Genomic DNA, 17,157 nt, shown 5'->3' with positions numbered 1-17,157 from the left:
GGGCAGGGATCATTGGAAGACCCCTTCAGGAACAAAAGAGCTGTCAGATGTCCTCTCCCTCCCTTGCCCCTCAGCATAAACACACAGCTACCTGTGGGAACCAGCAGGGTACCACCATCTACTAACTGACTTGTTTACACCAAGCCCCACTCACCTAGGCTTCAGTGGATCTTCTCAGAGGTCCATGCCAAGACACCTGGTAAAAATGGTAAAAAGTACTGATTAAAAAATATATATATATTAAAAGCAGCAAAAGAGGGCACTTGGATGGCTCAGTCAGTTGAGGTTCCAACTCTTAATTTCAGCTCTGGTCATGATCTCAGGGTCCTGGGATTGAGTCCCATGTCAAGCTCTGGGCTCAGTGGGGAGGAGTCTGCTTGAGATTCTCTCCCTCCCTCTTCCTCTGCTCTTCCCCCCTCCCTGAAATAAATTTATATATATATATATATATATATATATATATATATATATATATATATTTTTTTTTTTTTATAAAAAGCAGCAAAAGAAGACAGTTACATACAAGGGAAACCCCATAAGGCTACGAGCAGATTTTTCAACAGAAACTTTGTAAGCCAGAAAGGAGTGGCATGATCTATTCAAAGTGCTGACAGGAAAAAGTCTGCAGCCAAGAATATTCTATCCAGCAAGGCTATCATTCAGAATAGAAGGAGAAATAAAGAGTTTCTCAGACAAGCAAAAGGTAAGGAGTTCATGACCACTAAACCAGCCTTACAAGAAACATAAAGGACTTTTTGAGTGGAAAAGAAAGACTATAAATAAGAGTAAGAAAAGTAGGGAACATAAAAGCAGTAAAAGTAAGTATATCTGTAAAAATGAGTCAAGGGATTCACAAAATAAAAGGATGTAAAATATGATACCATATAACCAAAATGTGGGGTAGGAGGGAGAGGAGCAAAAAATGGGTTCAAACTTAAGCAACCATCAACTTAATATAGACTGCTATATGCAGAAGATGTTACATACAAACCTAAGAGTAACCACAAGTAAAAAAAAAAAACAAAAAAAACAAACAAACCTATAATAGATATGCAAAGAGAAAGAGAAAGGAATCCAAGTATATCACTAAAGGAAGCCAGCCAACCCTAAGAGAGCAAGAGAAGAAAGGATCAGAGAAAATCTGTAGAAACAGCCACAAAACAAGTAACAAAATGGAAATAAATACACATCTATCAATAATCACTTTGAATATAAATTATCTAAATGCTCCAAAAGACAATGGATGAAAAACCAAGACCCATTTATATGCTGCCTACAAGAGACTTATAGACCTAAAGTCACCTGCAGATTGAAAGTGAGGGGATGGAGAAACATCATAGAAATGGATGTCAAAAGAAAGCTGGCATAGCAATACTTATATTGGACAAAATGGACTTTAAAACAAAGGCTGTAACAAGATACAAAGAAAAGCACTATATAATAATAAAGGGGACAATCCTATAAGAAAATATAACAATTGTAAATACTCATGCATCGAACATGGAAGCAAGCAAATGCATAAAGCTTTTATTAACATAAAGGAAATAATCAATAGTTACACAATAATAGTAAAGGACTTTAGCATCCCACTTTACGTCAATGGGCAGATCATACAAATAGAAAATTGGCAAGGAAACAATGGCTTTGAATGACACACTGGACCAGAGGCATCTAACAGATATAGTCAGAACATTCCATCCCAAAACAGCAGAAGATACATTCTTTTCAAGTGCACATGGAACATTCTCCAGAAGAGATCACAGAGGCCACAAAACAAGTCTCCACAAATTCAAAAATGTGAAGTCATACCATGCATCTTTTGTGACCACAATGTTATGAAACTAGGTCAACCGCAAGAAAATATCTGGAAAGAACACAAATACATGGAGGTTAAATAACGTGTTACTAAACAACACATGTGTCAACTAAGAAATCAAATGAATCAAAAATTACATGGAAATGAAAATGAAAGCACAACAGTCTTTGGGATGCAGCAAAAGTGGTTCTAAGAGGAGAGTATGTGGCAATACATCAACTCAAAGAGCAAGAAAAATCTCAATTAAGCAACCTAAACTTACACCTTAAGAAGCTAGAAAAAGAAGTACAAACAAGACTCAAAACCAGCAGAAGGAAGGAAATAATAAAGATTAGAGCATAAATAAATGACATTGAAAGTAAAAAAGCAATAGAACAGATTAATGAAACCAGGAACTGGTTCTTTGCAAAGATCAACAAAATTGATAAACCTCTAGTGGACCCATCACACAAAAAAAGGGGGGGGAGGATTCATATAAAATCAATAATGACAGAGGCAATATCACAACCAACACTACAGAAATAAAATGAATGTAAGAGAATATTATGAAAAATTATATGTCAATAAATTGGAAAACCTAGAAACATATAACTACCAAAACTCAAACAGGAAAAGATAGAAAACTTTAACAGACAAATTACCAGCAATGAAATTGTATCATTAATCAAAAAATTATCAACAAACAGAAGTCCAGGTCTGGATGGCCTCCCAGATTAATTCTACCAAACACTTCAGCTAATACCTATTTTTCTCAAACTATTCCCCCCAAAAAATAGAAGAGGAAGGAAAACTTCCAAATTCATTCTATGAGGCCAGTGTTACCCATACATGAGATAAAGATACCACAAAAAAGGAGAACCACAGGATAATATCTCTCATGAACATAAATGCAAAAAACCTCAGCAAAAGTAGTAGGAAACTGAACCCAACAATATATTAAAAAAACATTCACCACAATCACATGGAATTTATTCCTGGGATGCAAAGGTGATTCAGTATTCCCAAATCAATTAATTTGATGTATCACATCAATAAGAAAAAGGACAAAAACTACATGAAATGCAGGAAAAGCATTTAACAAAGTACAACATCCATTCATGATAAAAAAACCCTCAACAAAGTAGGGTTAGAGAGAACATACCTCAACAAAATAAAGGCCATGTATGAAAACCCCACAGCTAGCATCATACTCACTGGGGAAAAACTGAATGCTTTTTCCTTAAGGTCAGGAATAAGGCGAGGATGTCTACTCTCACCACTTTTATTCGATATAGCATTGGAAGCCCTAGCCACAGCAATCAGACAACAAAAAGAAATAAAAGGCATCCAAATTGGTAATGAAGAAGTAAAACCATCACTATTTGCAAATGACATGATACTTTATCTGGAAAACACTAAAGACTTCATCAAAGAACTATTAGAGCTGATAAATGAATTCAGTAAGGTTGCAGGATACAAAAATAATATACAGAAATCCATAGCATTTCTATACACTAATAATGAAGCAGCAGAAAGAGATATTAAAAAAATAATCCATTTATAAGTGCACCAAAAAACAATAAAAATACCTAGGAATAAACTTAGCCAAAGAAGTGAAAGACCTGTACTCTGAAAACTATAAAACACTGATGAAAGAAAATGAAGATGACACAAATGGAAAGGTATTCCATGATCATGGATTGGAAGAGCGAATATTGTTAAAATGTTCATATTACCCAAAGCAATCTACAAATTTAATGCAATCCCTATCATAATACCAACAGCTTTTTTCACAGAACCAGAATAAGCAATTCTAAAATTTGTATGGAATCCCCCAAAATCCTAAATAGACAAAGCAATCTTGAAAAAGAAAAACAAAACTGGAGGTGTCAGAATTCCAGATTTCATGTTATATTACAAAGCTGTAGTAATCAAAACAGTATGGTACCTGCACAAAAACAGACACATAGATCAATAGAACAGAATAGAAAGCCCAGAAATGAATCCACAATCATCTGGTTAATTCATCTTTGACAAAGGACAAAAGAATATGTAATGGGGGAAAAAAAAAACAGTCTCTCTAACAAATGATGTTGGGAAAACTGGACAGCTATATGCAAAAGAATGAAACTGGGCCACCTTCTTACACCATACATAAAAATAAACTCAAAATGGGTCAAGGACCTAAATGTGAAACCTGAAACCATAAAAATCCTAGAAAAGAGCACAAGCAGTGATTTCTCTGACATTGGTCATAGCAATATCTTTCTAGATATGTCTCCTGAGACAGAGGAAATAAAGGCAAAAGTAAAACACTGGGACTACATCAAAATAAAAGCTTCTGCACAGCAAAGGAAACAACCAGCAAAACTAAAAGACAACCTACTGAATAGGAAAAGATATTTGCAAATGAGGTATCTGATAAAGTGTTAGTATCCAAAATATAAGAAGAACTTAACACAACTTAAAAACACACACACACACACACACACAAACATACACACAACAATCCAATTAAAAAACAGAAGAAATGAATGGACCTTTCTCTAAAGAAGACAGCCAGTGGCCAACAGACGTATGAGAAGATGTTCAACATCACTCAACCATCGGGGAAATGCAAATCAAAACCACAATGAGGTATCATTTCACACCTGTCAGAATGGCTAAAATCCCAAAAGTCAAGAAACAACAAGTGTTGGTGAGGATATGGAGGAAAAAAAAAAAAAAAAAAAACTCTTGTGTACTCTTGGTGGGAATGCACATTGGTGCAGTCACTGCAGAGACTATGAAGTTCCATCAAAAAGTTAAAAATAGAACTACTGTACATTCCAGGAATCACACTAGTGGGTATTCACCCAAAGAATACAAAAACACTAATTCAAAGGGATATAAGCATCCCTTTGCTTATTGTAGCATTATTTACAATAGCCAAACTATAAAAGGCACCCAGGTGTCCATCAATAGATAAATGGATAAAGAAGAAATGGTACATATACAACGGAATATTATTCAGACATAAAAAAAGACTCCACAAAATCTTGCCATCTGCAACAACATGCATGTATTTAGAGAGTACAATGCCAAGTGGAATAAATGATGAGGAAACCAAGACTCAGAAAAGCTAAGTAATTCAACTTCCCAAATGACAGGTTGAGAATAAAGCCAGTCAGAGAAAGACACATACCATATGACTTCACTCATATGTGGCACTTAAGAAACAAAACAAACTGGAAAAAAAAGAAACCAAAAAAGAGACTCTTAACTAGAGAACGAACAGATGGTCACCAGTGGGGGAGGTAGATGGGGGGATGAGCGAAATAGGTTAACAGGATTAAGGGCATACTTATCTTGTGAGCACTGAGTAATCTACGGAACTGTTGAACCACTACATTGTACATCTGAAACTAACATAACACTGTATGTTACCACATAGGAATTCAAATTAAAAAAAAAAAAACCCAACTTGCCTCTTTCTATTTAGTTTCTATTTTGGCATTAAAAATAAATTAATTGAAATTTGTCAGTTAAGAATTTCTCAGATTTATAAGATGCAACTGCTATTAGCAATATAGGAATATACAAGAATAGTGTTTTAGAATTATATTAATATTGAATTTATTAATTTTCATATTAATTTCTTTGAAATATTCCATGATAAACATTTAAACATTCATAGGTTATTACATGGATAGTTAGTTCTAGGTGAGCTTAATAATTCCCTTAAGCAGTTGTTGAAAAACTCCCATAAAATAATAAAGAATCTTACATAACACTATCTGTACAAATATCCATTGGTTTTAAACTGAAGAATTCACTAGGGAGAGAGACAGTTTTTCTTGGGAGTTACTTGGTGATAAATAATTTTAAAAAGAATCAGTCTTTGAAATTCAACACTGTTTTTAATAAATCAGTTGTTTACAGATCCATTTATTATTGTATTTGTATGCCAACTCTAAAAAAGTCTCTCGGTCAAGTTCATTAAGTTTTAGCAATGAATATGTCCTGTGCTTCTCTCTGCATTAGGCCCTGAGCTAGTCTGATCTCACATTAGCGCTGCTAAATCATGGTGCAAAGTCTCTAGGCCCAGGAATTCACAGATTGTAATGGCAGATGGATTACCGCACAATCACAGTCCGTGTAATGGAAAGGGCACTAGGAGTAGGAATATCTGGTTTCGATCACTTAAGAGATCCAAGCTTTAGTTTCTTCATCTATGCGATAATGATACTATGTGGCATAACTATTTTACCAATGGACTGTGAGTTTCAGAACAGACTTGTCTCATGCACTTGGTATCATTCAATGACACCAACATCTAATCAACTGCCCAAGACAGGCCCTTGATTCTCCTTCTCTGTCGCTGTCACTATGGAAATGGTGACTCATCACTGACTCTTCCTGCTGTTTGCCCTATTCTTGTCAAGGACGGCATTATTCACCCAGATGTTAAATTCCTCCCTTGCCTGCGCTCTCACATGATGAAACCTGTCTACCTCACAAAGATCTCCAAATATGACGCCTCCTAGCCAGTCCTCTGTTGTTAAGTCAGGCCCTCATCTGCCATCTGAACCACTGTTAATAGTCTCCAAACAAGAATTGCTCCCTTAGCTTTGCCCATGTAGACACCATCTTGATCTTTCCAAGTGCAAATTAGATTACATTCCTCAACCCCGACTTGTAGCTCTTAAAGGACCCCTTCAGCTTCAGCACAAAATCCAGACATCCTGATCATATGGTCTACACCCATCCCTCCACCTCATCTCCCATGATCTCTAGCACATGTGCCACATTTGGGTTAATGCCACACAGGCTGTGACGCTCAGTGCCCTGTGCTCATTGTTCTTACATGCTTTTCAATCTGCAGCTCATGAGAGGTTTTCTTTTTACAAAGCTTTTCCTGAATGAGCCAAACAGGATCTGTTATCCCTTTCTCTGAGCCAGCGCAGTTCCTAGCAGTAATTTTATTATTATCCTTGGTAGGTCTGTAAAACAATTATTTGTCTCTTTTTTTCTAATAGACCCTGAACCTATTAAAGGACGGGACAGTGTGTTATTCGTCTTTGTTTATCCAGTGAATGTCTCATACTATAAGTTGATGATCAATAATTTCTTATAGGTGGTTGCATAGATGGATGGTTGCTTCTACCCTCATGCACTTTAGCTCTGAAAATCACAGCACTGTCTTCGGTAACAAGATTCTTTCTTTTTTTTTTCCCCCTCTCAACAGATGTTATCATCCATCCCTCAACACCTGAACTCCCCCAACCTTTCTCTGAACAGTCTTCTATTCAATAAACTCCACTCAAATGAATGTCTCCTTTTATTGTCCTTTCATAACACTTCATATTTAGTTGTACCAAAAAAAAGCTTTCAACACTTTTAATTGTCATTATTAGTTTAAATGCTTATCTCCTTCCCTTGGACTTTACGTTCCTTAAGACAGCAGCTCAAATTTCTTCGTCATGTCTGTATCCCCAGCGGATACAGACATACAGGCTAGCACAAGGTAGGTGATAGTACAAGATAGTAGGTGCTTGCTGAATTAATTCAAGAAGATGTGCCTGAATGTATGAAATGAAACAATGTATTTGAGAGTTCTTTGAAACTGGAAAACCCAAGACAGATGTTAGATACTGTTATCATCTTGATCATATCCACAAATCATATCCTTTCCTCTGCTCCTTCCTTCTTTCTACCTAGACAGCCCACGACCCTCATCTAAATTATCACTTCACGCAGACTTCCTTGCTCCCACTCAAGATACATTTTGACATTAAACCAAACCCCTCAGCACTTGGATAAGATCTAGAATATAAAGAGGTTTGAAAAACAGAATCAACTCTCCTGCGATTTAGTACCAGCCTTAAAATGCTAGTAAATGATAACCATATTCTGAAAATGAAGATTGCCAGATCATTTTAGGTACCATTTTGGGGGAGGGGGGCTGATGGCAGTATGTTTGTCCTAAATTTATGCCTGTTCCTTATTAAAGAGAATTAGTTTAATAGGCAGGAAAGTATAAAACATGTAGTAGAAGAAATAATATATATAAAATATGAATGACAAGAATTCTTGATACAAAAATTTCAGCTTCTTCCCAGGAAATCCCAGGATATTTTACAAATGACATTGCAATCACTTCATCCACCTTGAAGAAGGGACTTTCTCCAGTGTGAAAGGCAGTAGGCTCTTTGTATCTCAAAATCACCCCAGTGCCTGTTAGGCCAAGAGGTGAAAAATACTTACCTTAAAGGCTGGGGAAGACCGGAATAAGAAAGAAGATAATTTTTATGGATATAGAATATGGAATGAACAGAACTGGCTGGAGTTGATACCTCCACTTCTATAAGAAGTGCCAGGAGATCACTGATGACTGGGAGGGGCAGGACCTCTGCTAATCCTCATCTGAAAGGCGTCAAGAAGAGTACATTTTCCCAGGGTACCATTCTGACATTTGGGGTCAAGGCTTCCTCCAAGTGAAAAAAAGTCACTTGCATAAATGCAACTTCAGTAGCACCTTGACAGTCTGTGGAAGTCATCCAAATGAATGCCAGTTTAATGTGGTGAAGTCACCTTGTTAGAAAGGAATGGTGCAGGGCTGCTCCAGGATGTGTGTGTGTGTGGGGGGGGGGTGAGTAGCTGAGTGCTGATGAGTAGCTGAGTGCTGGTGAGAAGTATGTGGGGACACTCCCATCACAGAAGGGGCAGCGTGGCCCAGGAACATGGCTTCTGAGACAAACGGAGTCTGGCTTTATTCTCAACCTGTCATTTGGGAAGTTGAGTTACTTAGCTTTTCTGAGTCTTGGTTTCCTCATCTATGAAACGGGGATGATCCCACCTTCCTCATACAGTTTTTGCAAGGATTAAATGAGATAGGGCTATTTTAAATACTTGATGATTATTATGTGGGGGTTTTTTGTTTGGTTTGGTTTGATTTGGTTTTTTGCTTCACCTCTCTCTCCCATCCTATCCCCCATTAACAACTCATACTAAATTCTGGATTTTTTTCCAGGACTTTCTTTTGAAAATTGTGTATGATCACTGACGATATTTTTTCCCCATGGATTTTGCACATCAGTGAGGAGAATGAAAGTGAATTCATTTCTCAGTTTCCTTCACACTAATGTTCAGTTATCCAGAGGGTGTCATATCACCAAATCTCAGTAAAAATAATAATATACAATGCATAATATATAGTATATAATGTATAATGTATGATTTCATCTATCTATCTCCTGGCTCTTTAATGATAGCAAATTTGTCAGCTTCATTTTTTTAACTGCACTTTCCAAATGTCCAAAATAACAGCTTTTACTCTTCTTCTGAAGAAATCTTCTCCTTTCCATGTGACTATGAAATTTTTAAAAGGACAGCACCCCCCTCCCAATCATACTGCTTTCTATGTGCTGTTCTACAGAATAAGAATTCCCAGGGGTTGCTTTTGAAACTTACATGTGCTGATGAATCTTATTAAACATGTTAGCCTTCCTCTAGAAAAATATCTTCATCTGTGGCGATATTCTCTGATAACATTTATAATATTAGAAGCACTTGTATAAAATTGACATTTGGAGAATTGGATCTTTATTATTCCCCATCCCTCTGTTAGATGAGGCTGTTATAGGACCACATTAAAGGGATCGCACATGGCTTCATGGGTCACTACAAGGCCTTAGGTTTTTCTCTGTAGGAAATGGGAAGTCATTGGTGAGTTCTGAGCACATGAGAGACCTGATCTGACTTAGTTGTAGTGATAGCACTTTCGTCACCATATCTGAATAGACCGCAGTAGAGCAAAGGCAGAAGAGTGAGGAGAGCAGTTGAGAAAGAGATGGTGGTGATTTGGGCCAGAGGGTAGCAGGAGAGATGGTGACATGACCAGATTCTGGTCACATTTTGAAAGTTGAACCAAAAAGCTGTCCCAATAGGCTGGATGTGTAGTGTGAGACGAAGAAAGCAGTCAAGGATGACTGTAAGTCATTTAGCCTGAGCAAATGGATAGATGGAGTTGCCACCAGCAGAGAGAGGCAAGGGTGTCGGAACAGCTGGTTTAGGGTGGTAGATGAGGGCTCTAGTTAGAGACATGTTAAGTTTGAGCTGTTTATTAGACACCTAAGTGGAGAAGGCAAACAGGCAATTAGATATGCAATTCTGGACTTCAGGACAGAGGTCTGATCCGGTGTTAGAAGACCCTTCATATGTGCCCCTGAGAGCCTTAGAGCAATATCACGTTCCTAGTAAGAAAGTAAGCAGTGGTCATCATTAATTCAATTCCTTCTCCTCCTTTTACCATGTCATTCGAATTGTCCAATATAACTGTAATAGTCAACTCCTGCCTACCATATGTATTTGTCCTCTGAGCTAACAATTACAGAAATGTACAAAGTAATCCTTTCTTACTTTTTGGGTTTATCACTGCCTTGTCCCCATGCTACCATTTGATGGGAAATTCCCCATTTTTCAAGTGCATTTTGTGGGGAGGGAAATCAAGTTCAAAATAAAGATTAAAACAACACTTCATGTGCTGTTGCCAGTATAATTCTGGACAAAGTCCTTTGAGCACAAAATGTTTGGCAGTAGGAGAAGTCAAATAGAATGATGGTTAAGATAGCTGATTCTAGCATTGAAATGAACCCATATTCTAACACATCACCTTGAATAAGTTTCCAATCTCTCACTTCAATTTTCCATCTGTAAAATTGAGATCAGTGGAAGTACGGAGAATATTAAATGGGGTAATAGATAATAAAGTGCTTAGCAGAATGCCAGACACAAGTAAGTTCTTATAATTTTCAGCTCTTATGATGCCAAGCAACTTTACTTTTTGTTTTCAGTTGTAACTAAGACTAAAAACTCTCCTATGGCTTTTCATTGAACATAGACTTTTCATTGGATACCTATTTCAAAATATCACTTAAAATTTACAAAACTTAGTCTCAAAGCATTAGGCCAAAGGAAAGAGAAGGACATTAGGAGCTGAAATAGCAGTGAGATCCTATTTGATCCAATGAAGGGGTCATAGGCACCTTTATCCCCTACTTGTCTCCTCACCTACCCCCAGCACCTTGCCTGTATTGGTAATTAACAAACTGAAGGAACTGAGTCAAGAGAAACACACGAAACTTCCCTCTTATGTTATTTTAATTGTGTATATTTTGTTCTTAAGCCTGGTTCTTTGGGGGAAAACACAATGTGTCTACTATAGAAAAACACATATTCTTTTAGGCAAGTAATTTTGGAAGCATAAGACAGTCTCCAGGGTAAGAAGATGGAAAAAGAGTGGTATTAGCAGAAGATAGCACAGAACAAATGCACATTTTATAGTGTAAAAGAAAGATATTTTAGCCTCCCTGCCTAAAACAACACTGTGCACTATCAGTTATGCTGAATTGTTGAATGGAATAAAACGGAACCAGCTACAATATGACTGCTTAGAGTGAAAGTCAATAGTCACCTCCTAGGTAGCATCCCAAGACAGCAGAAACCTCTCGCACTCATGACACACAGAGGCTTAATTGGTCCTCCTATGGTTTGGAAGAAAGGCCCTGAAAATACTTCTGACCTCTTCGAAGCAGATTTATAGACATATAACGGTACTTTAATCCTTGTATCCTGGAATTGCCAAGGTAAGAGAATATCAGTGGATAAAAGCCTAGTAAGACAATGATCATCTAATATTCCAACTCTGTGCCAGGCCAGTTTGGAATTTCAATCACTTCCATTCTCTGCACCCTGACCTCCCTTCACAAATGTCTAAAGGGTGTGTTTTTCATTCACATTATTTCCATATTGTTCCTGATTGATTGGTTGATTTCTCTCCCTCCTTCTTTCCTTCCTTCTTTCTTTTTTCTCTATGTGTTTGAATCTCTACCATGGTTTTTTTTTTTAAGATTTTATTTATTTATTTGACAGAGATCACAAGTAGGCAGAGAGAGAGGGAGGAAGCAGGCTCCCCACTGAGCAGAGAGCCTGACGCGGGGCTCGATCCCAGGACCCTGAGATCATGACCTGAGCCGAAGGCAGAGGCTTAACCCACTGAGCCACCCAGGTGCACCTCTACCAGGGTATTTTGGGGTTAGCTTCATGTACCCCTTTTTACCTGTTAAATTTACTTGTTAAAAATTCTTTAAATTTTTACTTGTTATATTTCTTGAGATCATCTACTCTTGCTCTGAACTCTGCTTCCCTATTTGTAGCTGGAGCTTCTCTTCTACCCCCTCTTCTTCCCTGTTCATTTACATTGTCTTACATCATAAAACAGTGCTATTCTTACTATGATGTCTAAAGAAATGAGAAGACATCCCTAAAAATTATCATGAAATAATAAATTCTATTTAAAAACTAGGCACACCAGAACACAAAGAGCTGTACGAGTATTGCCCTCTTTTTGAAAAGTTGCAGTGATATTCACAAATGACAATAAAGCCCAAAACGACACTGGAATTCATTTTGGAACCGCTTTATGGTCTTCACAAGAAAATCACCCTATTACTTTACCTTAGCTTCATATTTTATCCAGATTAGCAATACTCACGTAATTCACCAGACTGATGCCAAATTCCCTTTGTCAACTTCCAGAGTTCATAGCTATCCCACTTCTATGAAGGATTTTCAAAAGAATATGGAACATATCCTGAAGACAATTCTGAAGGAGAATTAAAAATTGGTATTGAGTAATGGCAGCATCATTAAAATTTCTATAGCTCCTAAGTACTTTAGAAGGGAAAACTCCCTTTTAGATAAGGGTAAATTCCTTTATTTCTGGTAACAAATTGCATTTACTATTTTATAGCTAAACCGTAAGAGCCAACTCAAAAGTTCTGTTACTTCCATTATACTTCAGTACACAGTACACTTAGAACTTTTAATCTGTATATGTGGAAGATGTGCTCTTGACAATAACAGTGTGTCTGTCTTATTGTCTCTAGGACTATACTTGATAAAACGGAACTACTAGAGTTTGCTCAACTTGGCTGTTACTTGGAATATGATCTCTTTGGGACCGAACTCCTTCATTACCAATTCAACCCGGATATCGACATGCCCGACGATAATAAAAGAATTAGAAGGTAAATATGATGAAATCTCTGATAGCATTCTCTTTTCCCAACCCATTTTGACTCATAGCTGGGCGGGTATTAGCAAAGATTCAGAAAACAGTATGCAGGCAGAACCAGAGACTTGCAGAAAAAAAGTATCAATGCTATTGCAGGGAGAAAATCTTTATATATTATTTCAAGAAGGAAATGAGTCATCCTAAGTAGGCAAAAGCTTAGCGGAGCCTTAGAAGTTCAGTGCAGATGGGCAGCTGACAAGAAACAGATAATATTTAACCCCGGCCACGGCAATAAGAGAACAAAGATGTTTTCCTCTTTTTATCCCTAACGAAGTAAGCAGTTTCTTTCCCATGTTGCCGACGCTGAAGTTCTAACCTCCTACAATGAATTTCTGAAACGCTTTATCAAAAATACTCACTATGGAGATGATTGAAACTTAAATGCTGTAAGTAGAATGTCTAAAGACCAACCATCATAAGGAGATCTAACCCCTTCCAAACTGTCTAAGCGAATAATCGTATGAGTCATTCTCTGCAACCAAGTGGAAAATTTTTGGAGTTAAGGGCGGATGGCTACCTGGTTTGTCTTGGTTACATGGTAATGTGAACCTTGAATGCACCAAATTAGGGAATCTGAGAGGAGACACAGATTCGGGATTAACAAGGATGACTGGTTTGGGAGTATCTAAGAGTTGCTCTCCAGTGGAACAAATGGTTAAGGGTGGGAAGCTCAGGGCAGGGATCTGAACTGAGACTAAATGTGGGCGTCTTTGGTCTATATGTCATGGTTGGTGGCGTGGGAACGAATGAGATCACTCAGAGAAGAGAATGAGGACAGAACCCTGGGGAACACTGATATTTAAGGGATGGACTCAGGAACAGTCACTCAAGGACAGATTGAAAAGTTTTAATATCAGGGAAATGTGTTGTGGTGAGAGTCAGGAGAATACTTAGAGCAGAAGGGCTTGGACACTGGACAGGTGGTAGGTATCAAGCGTGGTCAAGGCTGAAAAGTGTCCGTTGGATTTCATAGGCTGGAGACTGTCTTGCAGTTAGTAAGTGCAGTCTCCACAGTCAAGGCTTGAGGAAGGAGGAGGGGTAAGGGAGAGAAGAGAGAATGTGGAGGGTATTCTTTCAAGAAGCTCGGTAGTAAAGGGAAGCAGGGGTGTAGGGCCAAAGCGAGAAGCCACGACAAGATCCTGAGGTTTTGTAGAGTTGAGCATGGTTATGTGCCTGAGAGCAAAAGCAGAGAGACAAAGATGGAGAGCGAGACCAGTCCTGGAAGCAGTACTCATTCTATAGGGCTGCTATGGAATTTATATGAAATAAAGTATGCAGAGTTTTTACGTGAGTGTCTGGTGCAGAATATGAAAATAGTCAATCGATGCTAACTTAAAACAATCTGGAGAGAGGAGCTACAGAGCGAGGCTTCTAAGGAGACAAACAGATGGAATCTGGGAAGCAAACGGAAAGTTGGTTGAAAGGGATAAGGCGAGCAATGGGGTGAATGCAGAGAGATGTCGTGGTGAGAACAGGAAACTGAGGACATATGGTCACACATGTTTGGTAGTGTCCCTGTGAAGTAGACATGGTTATCTTCTGAGAAGGAAGGGAAAGATTCAGGGCAGGACCTCGTGGAAGAGGAGGAAGACTGGGAATGGATGCTCAGGGAATGAGAGAGACACGGATGGGACGTGTTGTGTGTGAGACCCACGTGAGACTCAAGATCTTTACAAAGTTGCAGAGTGGCTCCAATGCACATGATGTGGTGATTATTTCCACCCAAAATGTTGCGTATTTTGGCAGTAAGACCAAGGAAGCTTTGAGGAGAGGCAGAAAATGTGAACAGTTAGAGAGACTGACGGTTGGGATTCTGTCTTCAAAAACATGGCTGAGAGCCCGGGGAGCAAGGGTGGGGTTGAGTGAGGGTCATGGGGTCCAAGACGGAGGAAAGAGAGTGTAGAGAGAACTGGGACGATACAGGAATCATATAGCAGAGGCGAATAACCAGAAGCCTGAGTGAAGTGGGGGAATGTACACAGAAGGAGGTGAGAAGAAACATAGAGGGATGTAACTTGTGGTCAGAGTGGGAAACCCAAGATCGAGATTTCAGAGAGGAAGTAGTCTTCCATGATGACAAGAACCAGAATGTGGTTATGGGTGTAGAAACCGATTTGGAATACAAGTAGAGAGAACTGACTTACAGAAGGGACATCCAGAAACTGAGATTCAAGCAGCAATAGTGGGATATACACACCTGGGGGCTGAGGGAAAGATCTCGAGCCGGTGGCCACAGTTGGGACAGTCCTCAGCTCTTACCCTGGGCAGTCAACCTTTACATCTGCGTACCTTCTTCTGTCCCTATGTGTGGTCACTCCTTCTTGATGACCTCAGTAACAGTAAAAGATGCTTCAAGTTTAATATCGACAGGGAGAGCTGGCTGATCCGTCCCACCCTAGCTATGTCAATATGAAGACATATTGGCCATACGTAAGCAAACTGACCTGACCAGTGAAGCTAGGTCTTTAAATTTTTTTTTAAACCACTGAAATCAGTTCTTTGATACACAGATTTATTGATACACAGATTTGTTGATTATTATTGTTGATACACAGATTTATTTTTGTGTGTTCATCTTGTGTTACGATTTTTACTTGCCCAGAAGCACCATTCAGTAGGCGCAAACGTGTGTCCTTAGGACCCCCAAGCCATACTCAGAGGCGAATATTCCCTGGAATTTAAAGTGGGCAGCATGGTAGGGCTTTTTCATCTTCCATGATCTCAAAACCATGATTTCCTGAGGAGGAAACAATTCATCTTAGAAACAGTAAGTTTGCTTTGAGGACCTGATTCCTTTCCCTAAGCTCCTTTGTGGCAGTGAGCTGCGTCTTTTGTATCTTTAGGAGGAAGCCTACGCTATTCATGAGGCTCTTGGACCTGGAATAAGGGGGCAGGGATCTGTAGAGTGGGTCTACAAAGGAGATATGGGGCGGGGAGGACAACCAACACCTCGTCTCATATCCCTTCTTAGCAGCTTTTGGCTATTAATTCAAGAACAAGAATTTCATTCTGGTCAGCTTTCCTTGAACCAAATATAAACATTCTGGACATATGGAAATACATCAAAATTTATATGTAGTATACGTGTGTTTATGTATATCCACATACATATACTTAATTGTCCTTAAGTGAAAATCACGCATTAGGTGACTTGACTCGAGTACAGCTTATGGTAATTACTGAATGACCTTTTGCGCTCTGGTACCCCTCGCCCCCCCTCCCCACTTTGGGCACCTGATTTTCATCATCCATTGGCAGTCCTTTTCCAAGCCTTAGTCATCTTACAGCTCTGAACTGCAAGAACAGAGAAGCACGCTTCTGCCTACCTCTGGTTTTCAGCACCAGAAATTCTGTGTCTAACACCTGTTTTCAATCTTATGCTCCATTTCTCAAATCTTATTATATCTCTGCCTTTTCACACTTTGTAGTCTCTCTCTAATATTTGTTTGCAAAACACTAACTCATTTGTATTTCTATAATTACTGTCATATTTGTCTTCTCATCTACAGTGGTTCCTTCCTTCTGGCGGCATCGCTGGAACTACTGTTCTTCCATACAATGGCACAGCACGAGAGAGAAGCTTTTATTCTAAGAGTGGCCAAGTTAGGGCTCCTGGGTGGCTCAGTTGGTTTAGCATCTGTCTTCGGGCAAGGTCATGATCACAGAGTCCTGAGACGGAGTCCCACATCAGGCTCTCTGTTCAGCAGGGAGGCTGCTTCTCCGTCTCCCTCTGCCCCTCCCTTCTGCTCCTGCTCTCTCGCTTTCTCTCAAATAAATAAAATCTTTAAGGGGAAAAAAAAAAAAAAAACCAAACTCTTAAAAAAAAAAAAAAGAGTGGCCAAGTTATATCTTGATAGTCAGGAGATAACATATGTTTGAAGTGCCATGGCAATATTCTCATGAGGGAACTGGTCTCCCCATTCTTGACTTAATGAGTTCTATGGGTTCTCACTTTTCAACGAGTATCTTATCCATTATACTCTTTCCTTACTATCTCACAATCTGATAACTTTGGGTGTCAGGGTATGGCACGAGGCCACGTACAGGAATTTGTTTCTCCATACGAAATGCCTCTGTAGTAACGTGACACCATTTTTTTTCTCAGACACGGAAAAGAGACAAAAACTTCAGGAAATGTTCAGAAAATATAAGGGGGGAAGTGTGCCCTAAAATTTCTGGGAACATAACTCATTTTCAGTAGGGGATCAAGGTTTGTTACGCTAAGTTTCAGCAATGCGTATGCATT

At 38.8% G+C, this 17,157-nt stretch overlaps 1 protein-coding gene across 2 annotated transcripts in view; it reads left to right on the top strand.

The window, feature by feature from the left end:
- Positions 1 to 17,157, top strand: part of PTER (phosphotriesterase related) — a 68,851-nt gene that overhangs the window by 49,354 nt on the left and 2,340 nt on the right. For both annotated transcript variants that reach the window (XM_047739401.1, XM_047739402.1), the window contains exon 4: positions 12,724 to 12,864. In XM_047739401.1, the coding sequence (XP_047595357.1) occupies positions 12,724 to 12,864 (141 nt within the window). The remainder of the gene's footprint in view (positions 1 to 12,723; positions 12,865 to 17,157) is intronic.

This window comes from Lutra lutra, chromosome 8, assembly GCF_902655055.1.
Source record: "Lutra lutra chromosome 8, mLutLut1.2, whole genome shotgun sequence".
Classification (NCBI taxonomy): Eukaryota; Metazoa; Chordata; class Mammalia; order Carnivora; family Mustelidae; genus Lutra; species Lutra lutra.
This window is presented reverse-complemented; position numbering and strand designations above follow the sequence as displayed.